Source organism: Platalea leucorodia (genome assembly GCF_965183815.1).
Source record: "Platalea leucorodia genome assembly, chromosome: 5".
NCBI classification, from domain to species: domain Eukaryota; kingdom Metazoa; phylum Chordata; class Aves; order Pelecaniformes; family Threskiornithidae; genus Platalea; species Platalea leucorodia.
Window position 1 is genome coordinate 19,385,324 of NC_138827.1, and position 22,533 is coordinate 19,407,856.

Genomic DNA, 22,533 nt, shown 5'->3' on the forward strand with positions numbered 1-22,533 from the left:
TCTGTCTTTCCAAGAGCGAAGAAGTGTGAAAGAACTACTTTCAGATCTGAGTGTAGACTGTGCTCCGTCTTACACTGACAAAATGAGATGTAGCACTGAATTTGGTATACCTAGTCTTCCCGCTAATTAATTCTGTTGGGATTTAAAGAGATAGGTACAAATCAGTAGCTGCAGCCCATTTATCTTGTTTAATAGAATGCTGGTTTTAAATTCCTACACGGAAGCAACTTGATTCTCCAAAATCATAAACAGTATCAATTCCTGGAAGTCAGCACAAGCTGCAGGTGTGTTCAGCAAAGCAGGAAACATGTATGATTTTGATGTAAACATATAAATATCAGACTTGTACATGTTTGCAAACAATTGCATTTGTTTAGTCTAGTTTCTAAACAACCTTTTTAGAATATAGTAAATAAAGCTTAAGCCAGCATAAATTCTTGTGAGTGTTAAAGTCTACTTAGTGCTTTACTGTTCTCCCTTCATTCAAAGTAAAATATTTCTGTGGGACTTTTCATTTGTTGTTCTGTATCGCTCTCTAAGGTTTTTGGTGCAGTTTCTTTTTACTTTGGGATGGGGGAAAGTAGTTCTTGGAGACTAGTATTTTTTCAGAACCAGCAGAGACCAAAATTAATTACACTGAAATAAACTGGGAGAGAACAGGCATCCCTGTGTATATATTTTTGTGGGGTTTTAAAAAATTTTTTACTATTGGTAGTTGGAATTATAATCCATACATGATGCTAGCCATTTTAAAGCATAGACCATAACTCACATAGTTGTGTCTGAAAAAATGGTTAATATATGTACAAATATGTATTGCTGATCTAGAAATCGTTCTCTTCCTTTTTATAGGAGAGTCATTTTAGATTTCGCCTGAGATTGTTCGATAAGTTCCATGTCTATAAAGAGCAGGCAAGGAAAAAAATCTCCGTGCTTCAAGTACCCCTTGATTTTAGATGACAATAACATTAAAAAAAAATTCTTGTACCTATTAGTGTGGAAATGATTTGAGCTTTTATCAGTATGGACGATGTCATTCCTTAGCTCAGATGATGTTGTTGCTTACAGGGGTGCTTACTAGACTTATTAATAATATCTTTGTGAGCCAGCCTGCTATAAATTCTTACAACTTTAGCAGAGACTAAGAAATAGATTAATGTTTTTCATTTTGAAGCTGATCTGTGATGGTGGTTTGTTTGGGACAATTTTTGTTTGAAGAATCCTGCAAAGTTACTTGTTATAAGTTAATAAGACATATAGCATAATTCAGAATTAAACTGTTAAAAACAAAATTCAAAGCAGTGCTCTAACTTTCCTCTTTCTATTATGTAGTTGCCCTTACCTGCATCGAACAACAGGGGATACAGAAAGGAAGTATCATCTCAGATATTACAAGACTGGAACATGCATTCATGAAACAGATGCCCGGGGTCACTGTGTGAAGAATGGAATTCACTGTGCCTTTGCTCATGGTCCACATGACCTTAGACCACCAGTATATGATATAAGGTAGTCTTGTTTCAAATTCTTCAGCCTAATTAGCAGGAAATACCACATGTCTGTTATCACCACATACCAGAAAATGCAGTATGCTTTGCATGAAAAATATACTTGCTTCTGTAACTGTAAACGTAAGAATACAATTCACTGTGCATCATGACAGCAGATAGAAGCACACTGGGAAATACCAATACTAAGGTTTTGTAAGTCGCAATTTCAAGAGCCATATATGTAATTCTTACGACTGATGAAAGACCAGATACTCTGCCTTTTGTCATTTATGCCTTGTAAATTTGCAGGTGGTTTTTACATTCACAAATTTATGATTTTGTTAAGCCATCTTTCAGGCTCTCAGCTTGTATGTTTGACATTTTGCCTGCTGACATTGCGTTTTTTTAAATTATGTTGTATTTTTTCATGTATAAGATATCAGTATTCTTTTCTGCCTCTCTAATGTATAATCAAGTTATTGTTGAAAGAAAGTGCTTTGTGAGTCAGGGTAGTGGTAGGTATGAGTTTTAGCTGTCGCCAAAGCTGGGAGATAAGCATGTTGTTGGGAGGTACTATAAATGGATGGAAGGGGAGCTCTTGTTACAGAAAGTGGTCTGTATATACTCAATAGGAAAGGATGCCAATTTCTAGAGAGCTTTGAAGCCTTGGAGGGTCACAAGTATCTCTTACGGGACACTGGAAGAGCGTTCTGGGGAAGTATCACTGTACGCTTGCTTATACTCTTCCCTAGGCATCTGCTATTGGCCACTGTTGGAGACAGAATTCCAGGCTAGATGAACCTTTGCTCTGAGCTGGTATGGCTGCTATCTTACATTCTTATCTTTGTTATCCCTTATTCCCAACCATCTGTTGGGAGATGATAGCTTTCCCTTCACAGTAATTTTAGTGAAGCTAGTGCCTTTTCAGTAATTTCATAATTATTTAAATTCATATTTTGCCACAGAATTCACTGCTGCATTGCCTGGTCACATACTCTTTAGTTATATATAGCTTTTCTTTCCAGAAGACTTTCTTCAATTAGCTAGCTGGTGCTTCTTCTGCAAGACATCTGTCCATTTTCTTTTTCTTTTTTTTAACTTTCCCTGTTTAGCATACACAGCATGATGCCACATCAGTCTAAATACAGAATGCTTAGTATCTTCGTAATCTTTTGTATTGTGTTAGAATGAGGAACCAGTGTATAGCAAGACTGAAAACAAGCTCCGTTCTCTACATGTCTTTATGTGTTACTTGATTGTTTATTGGTGATTGGCTACATATAGAGCATCAGGAGCAGCTGAAGACATTTGTGGTAGGAGTCTGTGTTTAACAGCATGAACCTACAAGTAGGCTGCCCCAAACTTCTTTGGTGTTTGTGAAAAGCAGTCATGTGCCATTGCTTCTCCTGATGTCAGGCATCCATCATTCATAAGGATCGGGTCTTATTTTTTCTTTGGTGGTCTTTTTGCTCTACGATGGACACAGATATTAGGGTTTCTTCATTTTAAGTAAAGAGCAGAGAAATAACAGTAGAATCACAGGTGCAGATGTTAACTTTATTCCCCTTAATAGCCCTGTTCTTCTACATATCCACCTTAAAGAAAAAGCAGTCTGTAGGGTCTATCTGTTCTCCTTCTCACTGCCTGCACCTTTTCTGATTCTGTAAAAGAAATATTTTGACTGTTTGAAAGGCTTCAGACTTGGCTTTGGTCTGTCTTGTCTTCCTTTCCCTTTGAGTTTTTCTTTCTTGGAGGATACTTGTGGTCTGGGAAGTTCTTGAAATTATATCTAAATGGTATCACAACTAGTTACATTATAAACCACCACATCTTTCAGACTCCTCTTCAGAGATCCTGAGAGGGGTATTTTAGTATAGGAGGTAAGCTCCTTGAATATTTGTGTCTAGAGAAAGCAGTGCCGAAGGTGGAGACCTTTGATTCTCATAGAGTACTATGGATACACCTCTGGTATTTGATTCCTCACCTTGTTTCTCCAGTGCTTCAAAGTCTGCCTAATATAATTATGCTATAGTATCTTTTTTTTTTTTTAAATCTTTTGTACTGATTTGCCATAAAATAAATAAAATAATAATAAAATAAAATAAAATAATAATAAAATTGTCTCAGATTTTTGGTAGAGGTTTCATACCACTGATACAATACCTTTTAGTTTGGCAGTAGTCATTCTGATCTTTCAGCAAGCAGTGGTTGCTTACTTGCAGAAGAGGTTCCATTTCCTAATAATGTTTGTTGTTTGTTACTAGGTCTCCTGAATGTGTTGACAAACTTTTCTTGCAAAATCTTACAGTGAGCCAAAAGCACTTTGGCTACTTTTATATGATGTAGTATTCAGTAGTTATATTTTGTGCCTTCCTTCAGTCGTAACTTTTCCAAGGCAAAGGGTCTTATGGTATTTCATTCTCCCTCATAGAGGAGTTCTGTGTTTCTGATCACCCTTATTGCCCTTTCTGTATCTTTTTTAGTTGTACCATGTCCTATGTGGTGGTGGAATATCAGAAATTAATAGCGTATTCAAAATGTCAGCACACCAGCATACAGAGGTACAGATGGGCATTGCTGGTACAAACATAGTCTGTGTACATAATGCCGGCATTTGGTCATGTGTTCTCTTTGATTTGTATGATATGGTTATTCCTTACGATTGTTTGCCAGCTTCAGCACAAGTAATGGTTTGAAACGTAGTAAATTTTTTTTTTTTTTTTTACAATTTAGGCTTGTTAAGAGCTGGATTAAATGACAGAATTTTGATAGACTTGGACACGATTATACCTGCGACAGATAGGGTTACTGTAGCTATACAGTTTAGCAGTGTTATTTTCTTTTCCCCATTCCAGAGAACTTCAGGCACAGGAAACCTTACAGAATGGGCAGCTAGGATGCGGTGAAGGCATTCCAGATCTGCAACCAGGAATTTTAGCAAGCCAGGCAATGATTGAGAAGATCCTTAGTGAAGATCCAAGATGGCAGGGTAATGTTACCCTGTCTCCTTTCTTTGTTTCTTTATTGGTGTTTGATCCAGTTTGTTGATCCTGGAGAAGTTCAAAAGCCTTTTTTAACAAAGAATTGGTTTATATAAGTAATACGGATATTTGTGAACAAGTTGTACTGTCTGTCACATTTATATTCAGATCGCATTTTGAACAGGTTTTGTTTTGAAAACGTTTAATAGGTCTTTTTCAGTTTACTTGATACAAGTGTTGCTAATCTGTGTCAATTGAATAAATGTTCTTAAAAGTCGGTAGGAACTCTGTCTTGTGCTAAGTATAGTAATGATTAGTGTCTTCATTTTTTGAGTCATTCATAGACTAGTTAAGGGACCGTTATTCTTTGCTGAGCTTGAGTAACAGGAATGAAGTAGAATATTAAACAGAAAATTGGAGCAGAATATTAAAATACAAGAATGTCTTGAAAGCATTATATTAGATCTTAAAGTAAATCCAAAAGTAAATCCAATTGCCCTAGTTTTTTTAAGGCTTTCAAATTTGGTTCTCATGTTCTTGGTTTAGACTTGCTTATTATGTAGCCAAAGATGTAAGTATCAATCAGATATTGTTAGAGCTGTTGCCCAAATTTTGCTTTAGAGAAGACTGCCAGGTACAATTACTTCCACAAAATTCACGTGGGGACAGTAACACAGGAAGAGGTCACATGAAGATGCTGTCTCCAAGGAATTCAAGGGGAGATAATTGTATGATACTTGTCCCCTCCATATTTTTTAAATCTACTATAGAGTGAGTTCCAACTATTTAAGTACTAATAATGTGTAGAGCTTAATTGTCGGCTCTAGATCAAAAAATATTGGGTGTTCTATGTAAAAAGACAGCAAAATTGACGAACTACAAGCACTTTTATTGCATTCCTTGCATTGTGACAGGTCTGCATTATATAATGTTGTATGGCTTCTGTCAATCCTTGTAAATATGGTGAGACTGCACATAGTTTCTGGGGGTTGAAAATCATCCAACTAGTGATTTCAGCCTTATTTTCCTAAACCTTTAATGAAACTATTGAAAAGGACTGAACAAAGAAGAGAGTCCGTATGATACTCTGATTAATAATTTTTGCTATTTGAAAGTACATTATTAATGACTCTTTGAGAATGTTTTTTCAGCTAGTTTTCCACAAATCCTACAGGAGTCTTGTAGTATTGTGCAGTTCATTTTTGAGAACATCTCAAGCTAAAGGTTTGCTGAAGTCAAGATACATGACATTGACTGCTTCTGTTTTACCTACATCCATTTTCCCACTTTGGGAAGAAGTTAGATTGGTTTGACATGATTTACTCCTCACAAACCCATGCTTGCTGTTAGCTAAATTGTACCTTCTAATGTATTTACTTGCTCCATTGTTTTTCTGAATTTTTCTGTTTCTAGACAGAACCTTGTTTATCATCTCCTAGTTCCTCCTTCGTGGAACCAAAGATGTAGAGACAGAGGCAAAGGTAGAGAAGAGGCTCTAGAATTTGTCCAGGAAGATTTTACTGGACAGCCTTAACATGCCTTAACATGAAAGCAGTTTTGATGAAATAAGGACTGTCAACACTAAACTTAAGAGAAATCCAAATACAAAATTGTATAAGTTTTTAGTGTTTGTCTTACTGAAATGAATAATGTATGTTCAGGTATTTATTTTCAAAATGTTAAATGTATATAATGAAAATTTCCAGATAGTTTCTCTACCAATAGATTGCTAGTGCTTTATTTATATACTTTATTGTAATATTGCTATTGAATATAAAAGCAATGAAGATTGCTTTGCATGTAAATGTGTTAGACTTTTGTTTTAAAAAATGCAGGAGTCAGTCTAAGTTTATAAGAATGGAGGGGTCTGTGAATCATAATTTTTTTACAAAAAGCCGTGTGGTACCTAAGCTCACTAAAGACTCTCTGAATGCAAAAATTAGTTGTTTATTTCTCTTAATTGTTGGCCTGTTTACAGACACAAATTTTGTATTAGCTGGCTACAAGACAGAACAATGTACCAAGCCACCCAGACTCTGCCGCCAGGGTTATGCATGTCCACACTATCACAATAGTCGAGATAGAAGACGAAATCCCAGAAAATTCAAATACAGGTACATAAATACATATTAAGAATAGACTTTTTGCTCAGCCAGACAGTTTTTAATGGACTGATCTGTTTGGGTTCTTCTATAATGCAATTGGATACTCCTAATGGAATAAAAACACATCTTTCCCAATAGCTTGCTAAATTTTTTTTGGGGAAAAAAAGCATCTGTTCAGAATGATCAGACACTTCTGAAGTCAAAAACTATGAAGCTGTAATGGAAATATCCTTCCTTCTTGTGACAAATGAAAACACTTTCTATAATTCTTAGCAAAAATTGGAATCACTAGGTCAAACCTTGTTTGTTATGCAAAGATCAGTTATAATTTTTGTCTTTTTTCTGGTTTTGTTCTGTAGTTTTCCATTTCTGAGCAATATTTTTAGGACCAAAATTTAATGCATCACCTCTCTTAATTATTACATCATTCATCTTTACATCATTTTACATCATTTTCGTACACTGTGGTTTCTTCATTGGTTTTGATGTTTTTTCGTGCTGTGATACAAGGTTTAGAATTGATGGGCTTTGCTTGACAGCCTCAGGACTGTGAATAAATGTCATTACACAGAAGATAGATAGAATCCTACTAGCTCATGTTTCTGTCAAAGAATTTCCAAAAAGTCAGTGTCTCTCAGAATTTGCAACTTTATAGGTCCCAGAATCTAAGATTCTGAGATTTAGTGGGAAGTTGTTTGAGACTTCTGCTAGGAAGTAGATACAAACATGCTCTGGACATCACTTTTTTCTAGGTCCACTCCTTGCCCCAATGTAAAACATGCAGATGAATGGGGTGAACCTTCAAGGTGTGAAAGTGGGGATAGCTGTCAATATTGTCATTCTCGTACAGAGCAGCAGTTTCATCCTGAGGTAAGAACAATGTTTCTACTTATTTTTAGCGATTTCAAATTTATTATGGATTAGATTATTGATTAAAGATACTATTTATGAAAAAACATGACATTTCATTCAACACTTTCAGTTGTTGAGGGTATTTCCTTAAGCAAAACAAAATTTGCTAAGAAGTAGTTATTTGTACTGCTGTGGTTTTCACTGATAGGCATTTTTATTGTACTGCTTATGAAAAATTAATTAATGTTCTCTGGATTTGGGCATAAATAAATGTATTCTCTTTTTTACCTAACTTCTAGGATTGGTAATGAAGTCGCAGTAGTAATTACAACTCAATAACTTGAGACAAATTTATTTAAGTACAGTTAAAAAAGCTTTCTTGCAAATAATTAAAAGCAACTGAATAGGTCAGGAGGAGGTGGAGAGAGCAGAGAACTCTCCTAGTGGCTGAAGTAAGACACTTTAGAAGAACAAGGTGATTATAGATTCCTCTCGAGGCAAAGTCGTAACTTTGTTGGATGCTTGAGCATAACAGTGAAATGCTAGGGAAAAGAGCAGTGCCATGCAATCTTCTGAGATTCGATTCTTATTGCGACACTATGAAAATACTAAATGTGCCAGTTAATGGAAACAAACATGATACTGAAAAGACATGTTATGCTAGAAGCTGCCTGTACAACATTGGATATCTGTTTTCATTTTGGGACCTTTGAATGAACACAAAGAATTCACAGCAGGATGTAATGTCTTGCATTAGAAAGTTTAATACTTAGTAAGGAATAAGCAAAAAACACTCAAGCAATTGCTAATTTTTCTTCCAATTATGAAGATTATTGAGGGCATCTCAAGACCATACTGGGAAAAGATTTCTTAGAATACTGACTCCAGGATTGTTGCAAGCTTCATATCGTACATTCCCTATCATAAGTTGACCAGCTACATCTTTATACTAAATCGGTGTCAGCTATCTCTACTCTTGAGATGCTGCTCCAGAATTTCACTGTCCTGATTACTGGAGATTTTACAGTCCAGATTTATTTCAGAACATCTAATTTCTTTGGCATCATATTCCAGCCCTTTTCTGTAGTAAAGGTGTCTTCCTGCTTAGTATTGCTACCATACTTTTATTTATGACAAAGTTATGAATGAAAGTGCTAAAATAAGTCACAAAGCTGAGCCTTGAGGTCTGCTACTAATTTTGTCTGCTGCCTTCCTCTTTCATACCATCCATTGTCATTTCTCCATTAGTCAATTTAACAGCAGATGTGTAACATTGGTAAGAGTCATGTTCTTGATTATCTTAATTAATGAATCTTACCACATCCTTTATTGAAGTCCTTACTAGAATGACCACATTTCCATTTTAGAGAAGGACCTTTGATTTATCAAAGTTACGTGGTGGGTCTACCATGATGTGCCTTTGACAAATGTACTTTTAATTTTATCCCATTTCTTTCTGTCTTTAATCTAAATAGTGATAGACTAATTAGTGGACATGCAGTGGCCTGAATCAGCTATTTTTGCTCTTTGCAAACATATGTGAACTATACTTAATATACCTCACTTATATGTGCCACTTCTGACGTGACGGCTTTATTAAAAGTACTTGCTAACTGCATCTGTCTTATTTGCCAGTTTTTTAAAAATTCTGACATAACAATTACTTAATTCATTTCCTGTTCCTGAACTGACGGTGATTTGCTTCCACATCAGCTGTAGTCACCTCAGTCTTTGTCTGCTTGTTTCCATTAGCCGTGCTGCCTTTGTTGCGGTGTTGAACATAATTTCTACTGATAATCAGGGCAGTTTGGTGGGGATAGTGTTACCACCTCACCTAATTTTAGGTCTAGTATTTAATTTCACAGAAACTAGCAATGTGCCTGCACCGAAAGAGGAGTTTTCATTCAACATCATACCCTGGGATCCTTTCCCTCTTCTGCTCCAGCTCTGACTTTCGTTCAGTTGTGTGGTTAGAATGGAAATTCCATACAGCTTTTCTACCTCTGACTTGAGGATTCAAAGCACCCATTTTATTCGGTTCATAATGAAATTCAGTCTATTTAATGGTGGTAATCAGTTGCCTTCATTCCTCAGTCTACTTAATTGATGTCAATAACATTAGTTCAGCCTTACTTTTTTGTCCTTTAAGTTGAATTAATACTCACTTTATCCAACATTATCTTCTCTTATTGGATGTTTTCATGTACTCGTTCTTTACCAAATTCAAATAAATAATATTGTCATTGCCTCTTGTCTCAGTGACTATTTTTTGAAGAAATCTCTTGGTTATCACATTCAGGAATAGCTTGATTCTGCTGTTAATAGATAGCAGCCGTGTTCTTGTCTATAACTGGAAGTTAAGTCTTCTGTAATGATTTATTTCTTTGAGTTTGCTCTCTGTCTTGTAATACCGGTATGTGTAGATGACAGGGCCATCTCCAGAGTCAGTCTTTGAGGTGTGAGCTCTGCCCCAATAGTATTTTGATATTACCTATATTATCACTTCTTGTATCTGTAGCATTTACCAGAAGGCACTTTATACCATCTGGGTAGCTCATAGGATCAGGAAGGCTATTTTTTGGCTAGGACCTCAAACTAAGACTGACCATCCAATTACATCTTTTGTTGAAACCATTTGGAAGTCAGCTCTTCTCATTGTTTTTCTTCTGCATCATTAGCATTGTGTATACAGCATTGGGGTTTTATATTTAACCGATAAACAGAGAACAGGAAAGAAAGGAGATGGGCCCAACTTCATTTCCTAGTTCGGGTGTGGTATCCACAAATGACTCCTTTGTTTTTTGCAATGTCTGTGGTAGCTCCCAGTGAAGTTGGTGGAAAGATCAGTCCCGCTGTTTTGTTTGTTAAGTAAGTGTGTCATTTGGGTGAATACTTGTCTACAATATGGATGTTTTGTTGCTCTTTCAGTGTTCAAGGAAAAATAAATTATTTGTAGAATGATAAGCATCAGTAATAATTTTGTGATTTAGCATTTTACTATTGTTTCTTGGATGATCTTTGGGCTATGCATGAACTAGTAGTAAATATATCAACTAGATTTTCAGCCTCAATTAAAAATCACTTATGAGAGGGAAATTTATCGAAGATGCTTAAAATAGCTCTAAAATGAAGAGCTTACAGAACTAGTTTTTGATTTTTTTTAATACATAGTTTCATTTTTCATGTTTGCTCTAATGCGGGAGTCCAAGGTAAACATTTTTTTACACAGCATATGCGAAAGTGCCAAAGAAGTGGCATTCGGAACTAAGAATTGTTACTTTATGAGCCATGAATCACTCAACTGACACTGAAAGCCAAAGACCACAGTACCAATGTTTGGGGAACCAAAAAGATTGCTCTGCTATTTGGCACAGACTTGCAAATCACCAGAATTAATTTTCTAAACAATCTATGTGTTTTTAAATAGGTTCTTAATATTGTTCTAATATGATAGTGTGTCAGCCCCTCCTCCCAGCCTTGTGAGATCCAAAGATCATCAAGATCCTGGTAGAGCAATAAACTGAATCTGGATCTTACTAGCAACTTATATAATCATTGCAGTCATGAACAGTCAGTATTACTTCAGTTCTCACGTACCCCAGTCAGGTTAGAGAAAGACATTTGAATGTTAGGATGATTTGAATATTAGAGGTGTTCTAACGAAGGAACTGTGTTGAAAAAAACATACTGTTTGGTTTTTTTTTTCAGCTGTGTAAGCTGCTCTACTACATACGTCATTTCTCTTGCAAGATTTCTTAAAAGTGGTGTAAATGACTTTGAACATTTTATTTCCGATATTTGACTTGATTCTGTACAACATGGAAAACCAAAGCAGTTTAAACACTGCTTTTCTAAAATATTATTGTTACTTACTATTTATTATTGTACAGAAAAGGGTTAAGATTCTCTTGTCTCATGTTTGCTTTTCTTAAAATTCTGCTCTTCTATTTGATTTTTAAAAATGACCATAAGAACTGAATTTTCTGAGAAAACTCTGTAATACATATTGTTAGTAAATATTCAGAAGTTTTCATTTAAAGGTTTTAAAATTTTCTAACTATTTTGTTGTTGCGTCACATATGTTTAGGTTAACCACCCTTCTGTTTCGTTTAGATATATAAATCTACAAAGTGCAATGACATGCGCCAAACAGGTTACTGCCCACGTGGTCCATTTTGCGCGTTTGCACATGTCGAAAGTAAGTAAGAGAACTGTTATTTTCTGTCAGTGTTCATAAAAGTGAACCATCATTTCTAAGCGTCAGTAACAGAAGTGACTTTACATCATTAATTTTAATGAATAAATGGCATTTGATGTTACTTGTTTTTAGAAATTCATTCCATGTTTTCTAATACTGTACATCGCTATGGGAGCTTGCTGCATTTGCATCAAATTTGCATCAGCAGTAAAACAGGAGGTGCTTTTCTTTACAAATGCAACTTGTCCCTGTAACTTTTTGAGCTTGATTTGGCAATTTTCTACACACACACTTGACTTTTTAAAATATATTAGCTGTCCTATTGAGACCTATAGTAAATTTCTCAGGTAAAAGTTTAACATCATTGCAAGTATTTGCAGAACCAAGGCCTTAGCTAAACTGAAAAAGAAGACAGAGAAAATTATGTCAGCTGTCCTCTTTCCTCCATAGCCCACTTACATCTTCACTGCACTCAAACTGTTATATACAGAAAAAGGGAAGAGGGACCATGTTTTTCCAAGAGAGCACTCAATTCTTTGGTATGCATCTACACAGTTTAATTCTTGGTATGCATCATCAGATTCTTTTTAATAGTAGTATCAACTTAGGTTACCCCTACACTCTTCCTGCACTCCACAATGTGAAGTGTGCAGTTGCTGGAACAACTATTCATGCCTTCTCTTCAGTTGTGACACAAGGCAGAACTTGAAGCATTTCTATGTAACTGGTTTCTTATAGGTGATAAGTCTTTTCTTTTTTGATTATGTAGTTTTTGCTTGATTATATAATCAGTAAAACCTCATATTTATTCTTCAAAAAGAAAAAAGGCCTGCTTCTATCTTACTTCTTGCCTTCTGCTTCTAGAGCTGGAAGGCAGGAAGAGAGACCCTACCAATTTTGGAAAGCTCCAAAGTTCTGCAATTCAGTAGTATTTATCTTATGATTCTCTAATGATAAGTAATGGCAGTCTCCTCTCTCTGTCTAACATGTCTAGGCAAATGGGATGTTCTATACAACCATTTATTGGGTCACTTGCTTACCTAAAAGACTTCCAATGAATAGAGCCATTCTTGCTGCCCACAGCTCTTGTTTCTGAGAATGTGTGGTATGGTCAACTTGTCTTTTAACTTCTGTGGGATGATCGATTTTACTTTTCTGTGGGTTTGTTACTCGAAGAGGAAGGATAAATAACCTCCTGTATTTATTTCAAGAAACCCATTATTCTAAGACCTAGCAATTCTTCAAAACATTATGGCAATGAAGTCAATATTGACTGTTTCTTCACATGAAAAGTAGCTCACTTGCCTTTGCTTTTGAGCTGTTGGGGCTATCTCCTAAATCGAGTCCTTCACTGTTTGCCAGTGTTGGCAAGTACTTCTTTGATTCAGGAAAGTCTGAAAATACACATTTCGTTACAGAAGTAATTTATGGCACTGGGTCTACTGTTCTGTTTGTCTGATATAAGTTTTTTCTTTCCTGAAACAGCTGAAAAAGTATGATTTAAACAAATTCACTGCATACATGCAACATGGTATAATGGTGACATGCTACAAAACTCCTGTGGGAGAAGACTACATTTTCTCTGTTTTTTTCCTTAGAGCATACTAAATGCTGCCTCCCTTCTTGCCTCTCCAGGGTGGAGAGTGTACAGGATAAACTCAGCAGAGCTCTTGGAGATTGGAGTTCTTTTGAGACCCCGTCATGATCTCCTTTTGTGTGTCTTGATCATTAGTATCTTTAACAGTCCAGTTGATGCTTGATTCCTGTGAGAGGAATCATTCTTACAGCAAGCTCTCATTGACAATAAACAAGATTTCTATCTCTAAGGAAAAGTTAAGCGTTGCCCAGGCTAAAGATAAAGAGGGCTGAAAGAAAGTCCAAACTTAACAATTTGCTGATGATATTCTCCCTAAGGGATATCTTTCTAATCTGCTGCTAATTCTTCTACCCCAGCCCCGTTCTTTCTTTTACTCTGTAGGATGAATTCTTGTGCTCTTTAAAAATCTCCAGAACTCTGAGAGAATTCCCGAGACTTTGAACATGTCAGCAGTGCTAACTGAAAAGCAGCAGTTTAATTTTCTCCACATAGTTGCATTAGACAGAATTTTACATCCATCAGAAGAGACTTATATGGCGCAACCAGCATGCTCTGGAACTCTTTGGCTTGCATCATCTGGAATGAAGATTGTGTAAGCAGGAAATCTCAACAAATGAACTTGAAATCTTGCAACAGTACCCATCCCCTGTCTCTGGTAGTCTGAATAGTCCATCAGAAGTTAGATGCTTGGTTACTATCAGCAAGAGTGCCTTTCTGCTGTTGGCAACAGCTTTAAGCTTAGTTGAGCAGCTCTGACATTCTGCCTCCTATGTCTGTAAAATAAAATGGTTTCTATACCTTCCTTACTAGGGAAGGGGGAGAGAATGGTTTCAGCGCTGTGGATCTTATCATCAGTATGAAAAGCATGAAACTCTTGGTTCATGGATCTCTCTGAATCACAAATTATGGGTGTTATCCACCTAACTTCAGTGAAGCCCTCGCTATGTGGAACGAGTAGAGGAAGATTTCCCACCATTCATACATATCTTTCAGGAGTTTTTAATATTCTATATGAAATAATTTGTGGAAGCACATGTTTTCTATAATGGCGATCCCTGTCTTCCCTCAATGACTTCTTCAGAACAAGCCGACTATTTTTTTCCCTTTTCTTCCTCCTTTGGGAAGATCATGAGGAATATTACTATTCCTCCAAGACTGCTTTTCCCTTGAGGCCCTGGCTGCAGACAGTATTGTCTTATAAATGTCACTCGTTTTTTTTCCCCCACTGGCTGAAACCCTAGGTCCAGTGTAGTCCCAAAGACACTTTGTTTTGACAGGAGGGAGGGCACCTGATCCTGAAAAGTAGAGAAGTAGTGGGATCTGACATATCTCCCTGAAACCCTTTGCAAAACAAGGAGTAGCTAGGGTATGTTGGGACACTTCGGTAACGGACTCTCTTAAAATAACGAACACCTCTCTGTGGCACTCATTTGTCCACTGACTGCCTGACTATAACTGGCACCTTAACAAAAAATAGATTTTTTTTTTTAAAACAGAAACATGGGCAGATTGAAATTCTGCTGGCAAGAATTTGGAAACACTTCAAAGAACACATCTCCTGTATAACAGCTTCTGTTACTGAAGGCACTTGGTTTCAGATTGTTCGTCCAAGACTGTTCTCTTTTATTGGTGCCAAGATTGCAATAATGAAAAAACTTATTTCTGACTTCATGAAAGATGGGATTCCCCAGGCCAGACCTAGCCTGACCATGGTAACTCTTATATTCATAATACCCAAGCCTTGTTAGTGCAAATTCTAAAGAGGCTGTGTAGCTGAAAAAGTTGTATCTCATAAAGAGAACAACCCTATTTCTACATAACATCCTAGGCTACTGATACATAATTCCTGAAGCACCACTGCACTGGCATTAGGTAGTTGAAGTGCTTTTTGTGGGCTCTATCCTAATCTCCATGAGCTTCAGTGATCGCCATGAGATAGGCCACCATGTGAGACTGTTGCTTTTCTGTCAGTGGCAACCTCCTACAACAGCTATAGGTCTTTGAGAAAATATGGTTAGACTAGGGGAGGCTTACACTGTAGAATTTGTTACTTTTGTGCAGCTGGCCACAAACTATGATGTTCACTCTCGGAAGAAATTAGAATGATGTAGAAGGCCACATTCTGAATTCAATGTGTCTGCTTGACTTACTATTAATAAGCAGGACAGCAAAAACTAATCATGCTATTCTCCCTAAATACCTTGGAAAGAGAAAGGAGAGATTATTTCTCTTTGAAATGTTGGGAAAGTAGTCACCCCTTTTAGGGTGGTATGACTACTTACACTCCTTTATAGACTACTAGACGAGTATGTGGTTGTGTCAGGGAAAAAAAGCTAAGGAAAATTTAAGAGAGAGCTTGAATCAGCTAGTGCTTTTTCCTGGGACAGTGTGAGGGTCGACTGGACATGTGAGGGTTGACTGGACATAAGATGGCTGACTGGACTTTCTCTGGGCAAGCAGCTATACAATGAGTTGATATGTAGTGAAACTAAGAGTCAGTTACAAAAAGTCAGCGCATTTGTCTCTGTCTTCCCAGCTGTTCTTCGCATCCTCATTCTGTAGGAGGACCAGCAGGGGTCTAGTGACATTATCTTTGCAATCCCTATGGTTACTTTTTCCTTTTTTTTGGGTGTGGCTGGACTGGACTTGTGTGTATAGTGGTACTTACTTTATGCTTTATACTTTTTTACTTTTTGCAGCTTTTTCCTTTCTTTTTTGTGAGCCACATCCCTATTTTTGTAATTTATACAATAGTGGAAATATTTGGTGAAGCATTGGACCATACAGTAAGAAGGCCACAGAGCTGTGATAAATCAAATGCTAGATAGAAAAAACCCGCATCATTAGAAACAATCCTTAGCTATGCTATTGCCACTGAAGAGAGGTGTCTATGTATCTCATACTCATTCTGTTTCCTACTATGGCTTGTACTTTTGTGCACTCTATCAGAGCTACTTATTGTTTCTAGTAGAGAGAAATGTTTAAATTTGATTTTTAACTGTAGTTTATCATCATTGCCCCTTCAGAAATGCAGTAGTGGCTAGATATGAAAAAAATCTTCCTGTACCTATAGCATTTATTAAGAGATTTTGTTTTCAGTCCTGACTTCCTTACTTTGATGTCTTGTGTGCATGGATTATGAGGTGAGAAATGTTATTAACTGTAATTGCTTACTAAAGTAAACATTTTTTGTTAATTCGTCATTTGCTTGTAAAACTAGAAGTTTAAATCTTCTTAATATATTGCACATTTAGAGAATCAAATATCCAAGATGTTTAATAGTTTAACAAAGTAGCCTTTGGGGAATTGTGAAGTAATTGTTCAGTCACCTTGAGCTGAATTTTCTGGTATGAAAATAAACAAATCATTGGGCACAATTTACATATAAGTTAATAATGAACTTTCTCAACGTTTGTTGTTCCTTTTTAAGTTAAATAGTACAAGTCGCATATTCTCTTCAAATTGTTTTATGATTAAGTCGGTTGGTTCTAGACTGGAAAAAGAAAACAAAGAATCCTATAATTATGATGCCATTGTTACCTTTCCAGTCAGGAGTTCTAAAAATGTTGTCTTTAAACCCTGGTGTGATAGTTTCTGGAAGATAAAGCAAAATCTAGAATACTTCAAATATATGAATTTCGGTCTACCTCCCACCAGTTTTTGATGGAGCAAGTAAATAAAAGTATCACATTTGTTACTGGCCACAAATACTTAATGGTGAATTATATTATTCTTACCTTGCCTTTATGCTTATATTTAAAGAAAAAGAGAGAGATTTCTTGTGTGTGATTGATGTTTCCATGTGACAGGTGCTATGTTTGGTACTAGGTATGTAATTGTTAAATTCACACAGCTAAGTATCAAATCTGTGTGTAATTTGTTGGGGATTCCTTCAACAGAGGACACCATGAATGTAGTCATACTGCAAACTGGTTGTCAATCAAAGCCAGGCGCTCACCTGTTTTCAACAGACAGCATAGGAATTGCAAATGAATGGAGCAGCAGTCTTAACTCCACAAACAGCATTACAAATAGCAGTGGGCAGTCTGGAAATGTAAGTGTAAATAATTCTGGAAAAGTTACTAATAATAATCACTGTGCCGATATACAATGTTTATTTTACTTCTTAAACGTCTGTTTTTTATTTCTTTGTACTTCAGCAAAAGAGAAAAAACCCACAGCTATAGTAAATGTCAGGCACTAATATTTTTCTGGTACTGTAAGCCTAAACGGAATGTCTGCCCTTGGCACCAGATTTAACTATGTATTATTTGTGTTTTCTGTTCTTGTTTTTTGTCTTTAGATGCAATATTTTGAATGCTACAGTGAGGAACATCATTGTTAATCAAATATACAACTACAGGACAGCTTAATTTACATATGTCTCTTTTTTCTATAGGAAAGGTTTCATTCATGGAAGATCTTGCCTGATCCCAGCCCTCTTCTCTGCCCTAATTTGTTAACATTTGGAATGAATTTATGTCCTTCCTGAACATGCTTTATACTTAAAGCTTCTTACAGTGGTGCAGTATAGGCAGTGTGTTTGTTAGTAGAGAGGTGCTTGATTACAAGGCTGATAAATGTAGTTTATATTAGCAAATTTTATCAGTTAAGTATGGGGGAGAGGAAGGAGAAAGATCTATTGCAGAGCTTGTATTATCTTCCTTTTAGTATCGGTTGGAATAGATCCTTTTGCTAGGTTTTATGTTTGTTGCAAAATAATATGTAAAGATAGTGATATCTCTCTTGTTCTCTCCTGACTTGTGTTTTTCTTATCTCATTTGCAGTGCAGAGTCATAAGTACATACACATTTATTCCCAGAATTTTCACTTCTAGCTTTCCAGCACTGTTGATCTATCCTGTTTTGTTAGAAACCAGATAAAAGGACATATTTTAAATAATGTTTAAAAGGCATTGCCAATAAATAGTGCAGTTGTTAAAAATCCTGGGTTTCTTTCATGTAGCTTCTTCATATTGCTGTCCTGTAGAATGAGAGTAAAGATATCAATATGCCTACATTTTATCTTAGGTTCCCAGTGCAGAAGTCTGCTTCTGTATATGAAAGGTTCTAAGAGAGGGTCTGCCTTTTTATTTAGGAAGCTAATTTTGTTGTTGCTAAGGTTCTGAAGCTTTCAGGAGAGACCCATAAAAGCATCTCTTCTCCCAGAAGCTTCTTAGCCTTTCATGAATGATTTAGGTACAGCTGAAAAGACTATGTATTGTAATATGCCTTCCAGCTATGGGAAATCTTCTTCCATGTACGTGCATTGTTCCGTTAGTCATTAGGGGTCTGATGAACCTTTTCCATTCTGTGCTCAGTGAGTCTCTGCCTGTACTACTGTTCAAGTGTGAAAATGGAAAAGTTGACCCTAATCCCGCCCCTGTTCTTTCTACTTGAAGTTTTTTTGCAAGTGGCCACCTTTTTTCTGAAAATGTTCTGTCTGTCTTTCACTTGACTACTTACCTGCAGCGTTGTTTGATGTGCTTCCATTATTTGTTTTTCTGAATATTCCGTTCCTGATTTTTCATTAGCACGTTGGTCTTCTGTTTTTCCATGTTTAATTCTTGAGTTTGTTGCTTGGTTCCTTGCTTTCACCTTCTCCATCTACTGTAAACTGCTTTGTTTTAGTATTTAAGTAGTCAGCCTGTTTTCCTCCCTTCCCCCATTTTCCATATCCCAGCAACTTATTTACATTCGTGGTTTGTGTTTTTCTCTCTGTTCCAATAAGCTGTCTGTCTTTCTGTCCCCTCCTTTGTCTTCATTCTCGTCACTGTCAGGCACTGGCCCTGATTAAACTTAATTTTAGTGGTTTTTATCATGATGAAATTAGACTTTCTATCCTCTCTTCCTTTGTGTCTTCAAAACAAAATCTCCCTATTCATCTTCCAAAACTTCTTTCGCATATCCTGTTATAGTACACTGGGAGAGTATCCTGCTGTTTTATTTGCTTCTAGAGGGAAAGGATGATGTAGTACTTGAGAGACCTAAACTCAGTTCTCTGCTCGATCATAAATTCCTCTTTGACTGTGAGCAAGTTGTTTAGGTCACCATTTCTAGAATGTGGTAATACTATCGCCCTATCTATAAATGTTATTGGAAGAATGAGTCCATTAAGATTCTGTATGATCCAGGGTCATAGTGAGGGAGGCTGTATAACTGTTTTAAATATATACCTTCTTATCTCACCTATACTGTATTGTTATGTCTTCATCTAAGTTGCCTTGTCAGTTGGACTGTCACCAGTCATTCCTCTGCTGTATCTTTCCTTAACATTTCAGTCAGGAAATAATCTACTCTTCAGCCTTTTTTGGTAAGTGTGAGTTCAGTCTCCATGGAGAGCTTCTATATCTATGTTTCTTTACCTCCATGTTCTGCCTTCTGGTTTCAAGCATCTAACATTATACTTTTGTCAGTCCCTTCACCTGATCTTTGATAGTGCTGTTTTTCTCCAGTCTGTCTTTGCAGTTCCCCTTGCTTTATACTCCACCAGTTATATCATCTAAATACACTTAACCTCCACAATGCAGTTTACCCAATGTGGTACAGTATTTCCCTTGGTTGTAATTTTTCATTTCAATTAGTACTACTTGTTTCTCCACACTTGCCATCACCTCTTATCTTTCTTTTTGTGGTGTTGCTCTAGCAAGTCCTAGATTGGCTTTCTTGGCATACCCATTTTTTCTCACACTGCATCCAAGCTGTGAAATGCCTTAAGTAAGATTCAGAGTCTTTGTGTGCATTGTAGCAACAAATTCACTCATCCTTTTCCCAGTCCTATGTGTCTTCTTTAGGAGCTGCAGTTACACCAGCAACTTTTACTTTCAGTTCTTACTGCTTGTTCTTAACCATTACTACTCTTCTGTGCTCTGTTCAGTGTCATCTAATTGCTAGAAGGAACACTCCTTTTTACTCATTCTCTTACTGCTCCTTTTTGTATGACATAAATTTCTTTTCTTTCACTCTTTATTTAACTTTAAGAGGCTCTTCCTTATAATTTCTTCTGTTGCACTGGTAAAATTCATGTATAAATTCCTTGGTGATGGAAAATGATAGTAGACTAGGTTTCTTGAATGTTTCTGTGCATACAGGTCTTGAAATAGCTTGATCCATGATTCAGATACATTGCTTGCACCGTTTAAACTTTGATGCCCTGCTTGGTTAATGAAGTTGGTTATGTTACCACTTCTTCACGTTTATTCATATTTCCATTACTCCTTGCATGTCCTTCCATGAATCTTCAGCTATGTCATGTTTCATCATCCAATATGCTGTGCACCTCTTTTCCTCAGTCACTTTTGCTATCTACCCTTTTCCTCAGTCACCTTTGCCAAAATAATCTCTCTGGCATGCAGTCCTCTGCATCCCATACATATGCATCATTCTCAGCCATAAGCTTCTGCCTCACCTGAATTTCATCCCTTCATTTTAACTGTTCTCATTTATATCCTGCAAATTTATTGCAATTTAACATACCCAAATGGTCTTCTCCTCTGTCTGTTTTTCTCATAGTGCCATTAGAGATGGATTAACTAGGCTGTCTTAGTGTGTGCAATCACAGTCATAGTTGCTGCTTTATATGCTTTCTCTAACTGGTTGATTAGCTTTCCAGTGTTATTATATCAATACAAAATGCATATTCGTTTGAGCAGCTTTTCAGCCAAATAATGTCAAGAGTCTTATCACCTCTCCTTAAAACACACTCAGCTCACACTTTAGGATTATACTGCTGATCTTCTCCATACATCAGGTCTCTCTCTTACTAGTACCTATCTGCAGTGTACCCAAGTTAGGTGATGAGAGAGCAAAGGCCTAGCCATATGGTAAAATTTGTCTGTAAACAAGGGAAAAGGGAAAAAAGGAATACCCAGGGAACTACAGGCCAGTCAGTCTCACCTCTGTGCCCAGCAAGGTCATGGAGCAGATCTTCCTGGAAACTACGCTAAGACACATGGAAGATAAGGAGGTGATTGGTTACAGCCAACATGGCTTCACTAAGGGCAAATTGTGCCTGACAAATTTAGTGGCCTTCTATGATGGGGCTACAGCATTGGTGGATAAGGAAAGAGCAACTGACGTGATCTACCTGGACTTGTGCAAAGCATTTGACACTGTCCTGCATGACATCCTTGTCTCTAAATTGGAGAGACCTGGATTTGATGGATGGACCACTCAGTGGATAAGGAATCAGCTGGATGGTTGCACTCAAAGAGTTGCGGTCAACGGCTTGTTGTCCAAGTGGAGACGAGTGGCGTTCCTCAGGGGTCGGTATGAGGACCATCGCTGTTTAACATCTTTGTTGGCAACATGGACAGTGGGACTGAGTGCACTCTCAGCAAGTTTGCTGACGACACCAAGCTATGTGGTGCAGTCGACACGCTGGAGGGAAGGGATGCCATCCAGAGGGTCCTTGACAGGCTTGAGAAGTGGGCCCGTGCGAACCTCATGAAGTTCAACGAGGCTGAGTGCAAGGTCCTGCACATGGGATGGGGCAATCCCAAGCACAAATACAGGCTGGGCGGAGAAAGGATTGAGAGCAGCCCTGAGGAGAAGGACTTGGGGGTGTTAGTTGATGAGAATCTCACCATGACCCGGCAATGTGCGCTTGCAGCCAAGAAAGCCAACCATATCCTGGGCTGCATCAAAAGAAGCATGACCGGCAGGTGAAGGGAAGTGATGCTCTCCCCCTACTTCACTCTCGTGAGACCCCACCTGGAGTACTGCGTTCAGCTCTAGGGCCCCCAACATAAGAAGGAGATGGACCTGTTGGAGCGAGTCCAGAGGAGGGCCATGAAGATGGTCAAAGGGCTGGAGCACCTCTCCTGTGAGGACAGGCTGAGAGAGTTGGGGTGGTTCAGCCTGGAGAAGAGAAGGCTCTGGGGAGACCTTATAGCAGCTTTCCGGTACCTGAAGGAGGGGGCCTACAAGAAAGCTGGAGAGGGACTTTTTGCAAGAGCACATAGCGATAGGACAAGGGGTAATGGCTTTCAGCTGAAAGAGGGTAGATTTAGATGAGATCTAAGGGAGAAATTCTTCACGATGAGGGTGGTGAGGCACTGGAACAGGTTGTCTACAGAAGCTGTGGGTGCCCCATCCCTGGAATTGTTCAAGGCCAGGTTGGATGGGGCTTTGAGCAACCTGGTCTAGTGGAAGGTGTCTCTGCCCATGGCAGGGGGCTTGGAACCAGATGATCTTTAAGGTCCCTTCTAACCCAAACCATTCTATGATTCTGTGATTCTGTGAAATATTGTTCAAGTTTGTGGCACTGCAAAATTAATAGGAAAACTTGCTGTTTATTCTGGAGATGAAAT

At 37.4% G+C, this 22,533-nt stretch overlaps 1 protein-coding gene across 8 annotated transcripts in view; it reads left to right on the forward strand.

Moving 5' to 3' along the window:
* Positions 1–22,533, forward strand: part of UNKL (unk like zinc finger) — a 60,121-nt gene that overhangs the window by 7,152 nt on the left and 30,436 nt on the right. For 5 of the 8 annotated variants that reach the window (XR_014228264.1, XM_082312830.1, XM_082312832.1 and 2 more), the window contains 6 exons: positions 1,333–1,509; positions 4,346–4,479; positions 6,450–6,585; positions 7,329–7,446; positions 11,542–11,626; positions 17,123–17,277. Coding sequence is in view for 7 of the 8 variants with exons in the window: in XM_082312830.1 (XP_082168956.1) it covers positions 1,333–1,509; positions 4,346–4,479; positions 6,450–6,585; positions 7,329–7,446; positions 11,542–11,626; positions 17,123–17,277 (805 nt within the window). In the remaining variant the exon portion in view is untranslated. The remainder of the gene's footprint in view (positions 1–1,332; positions 1,510–4,345; positions 4,480–6,449; positions 6,586–7,328; positions 7,447–11,541; positions 11,627–17,122; positions 17,278–22,533) is intronic. The other 3 variants (XM_082312834.1, XM_082312836.1, XM_082312835.1) reach the window with 2 other exon arrangements.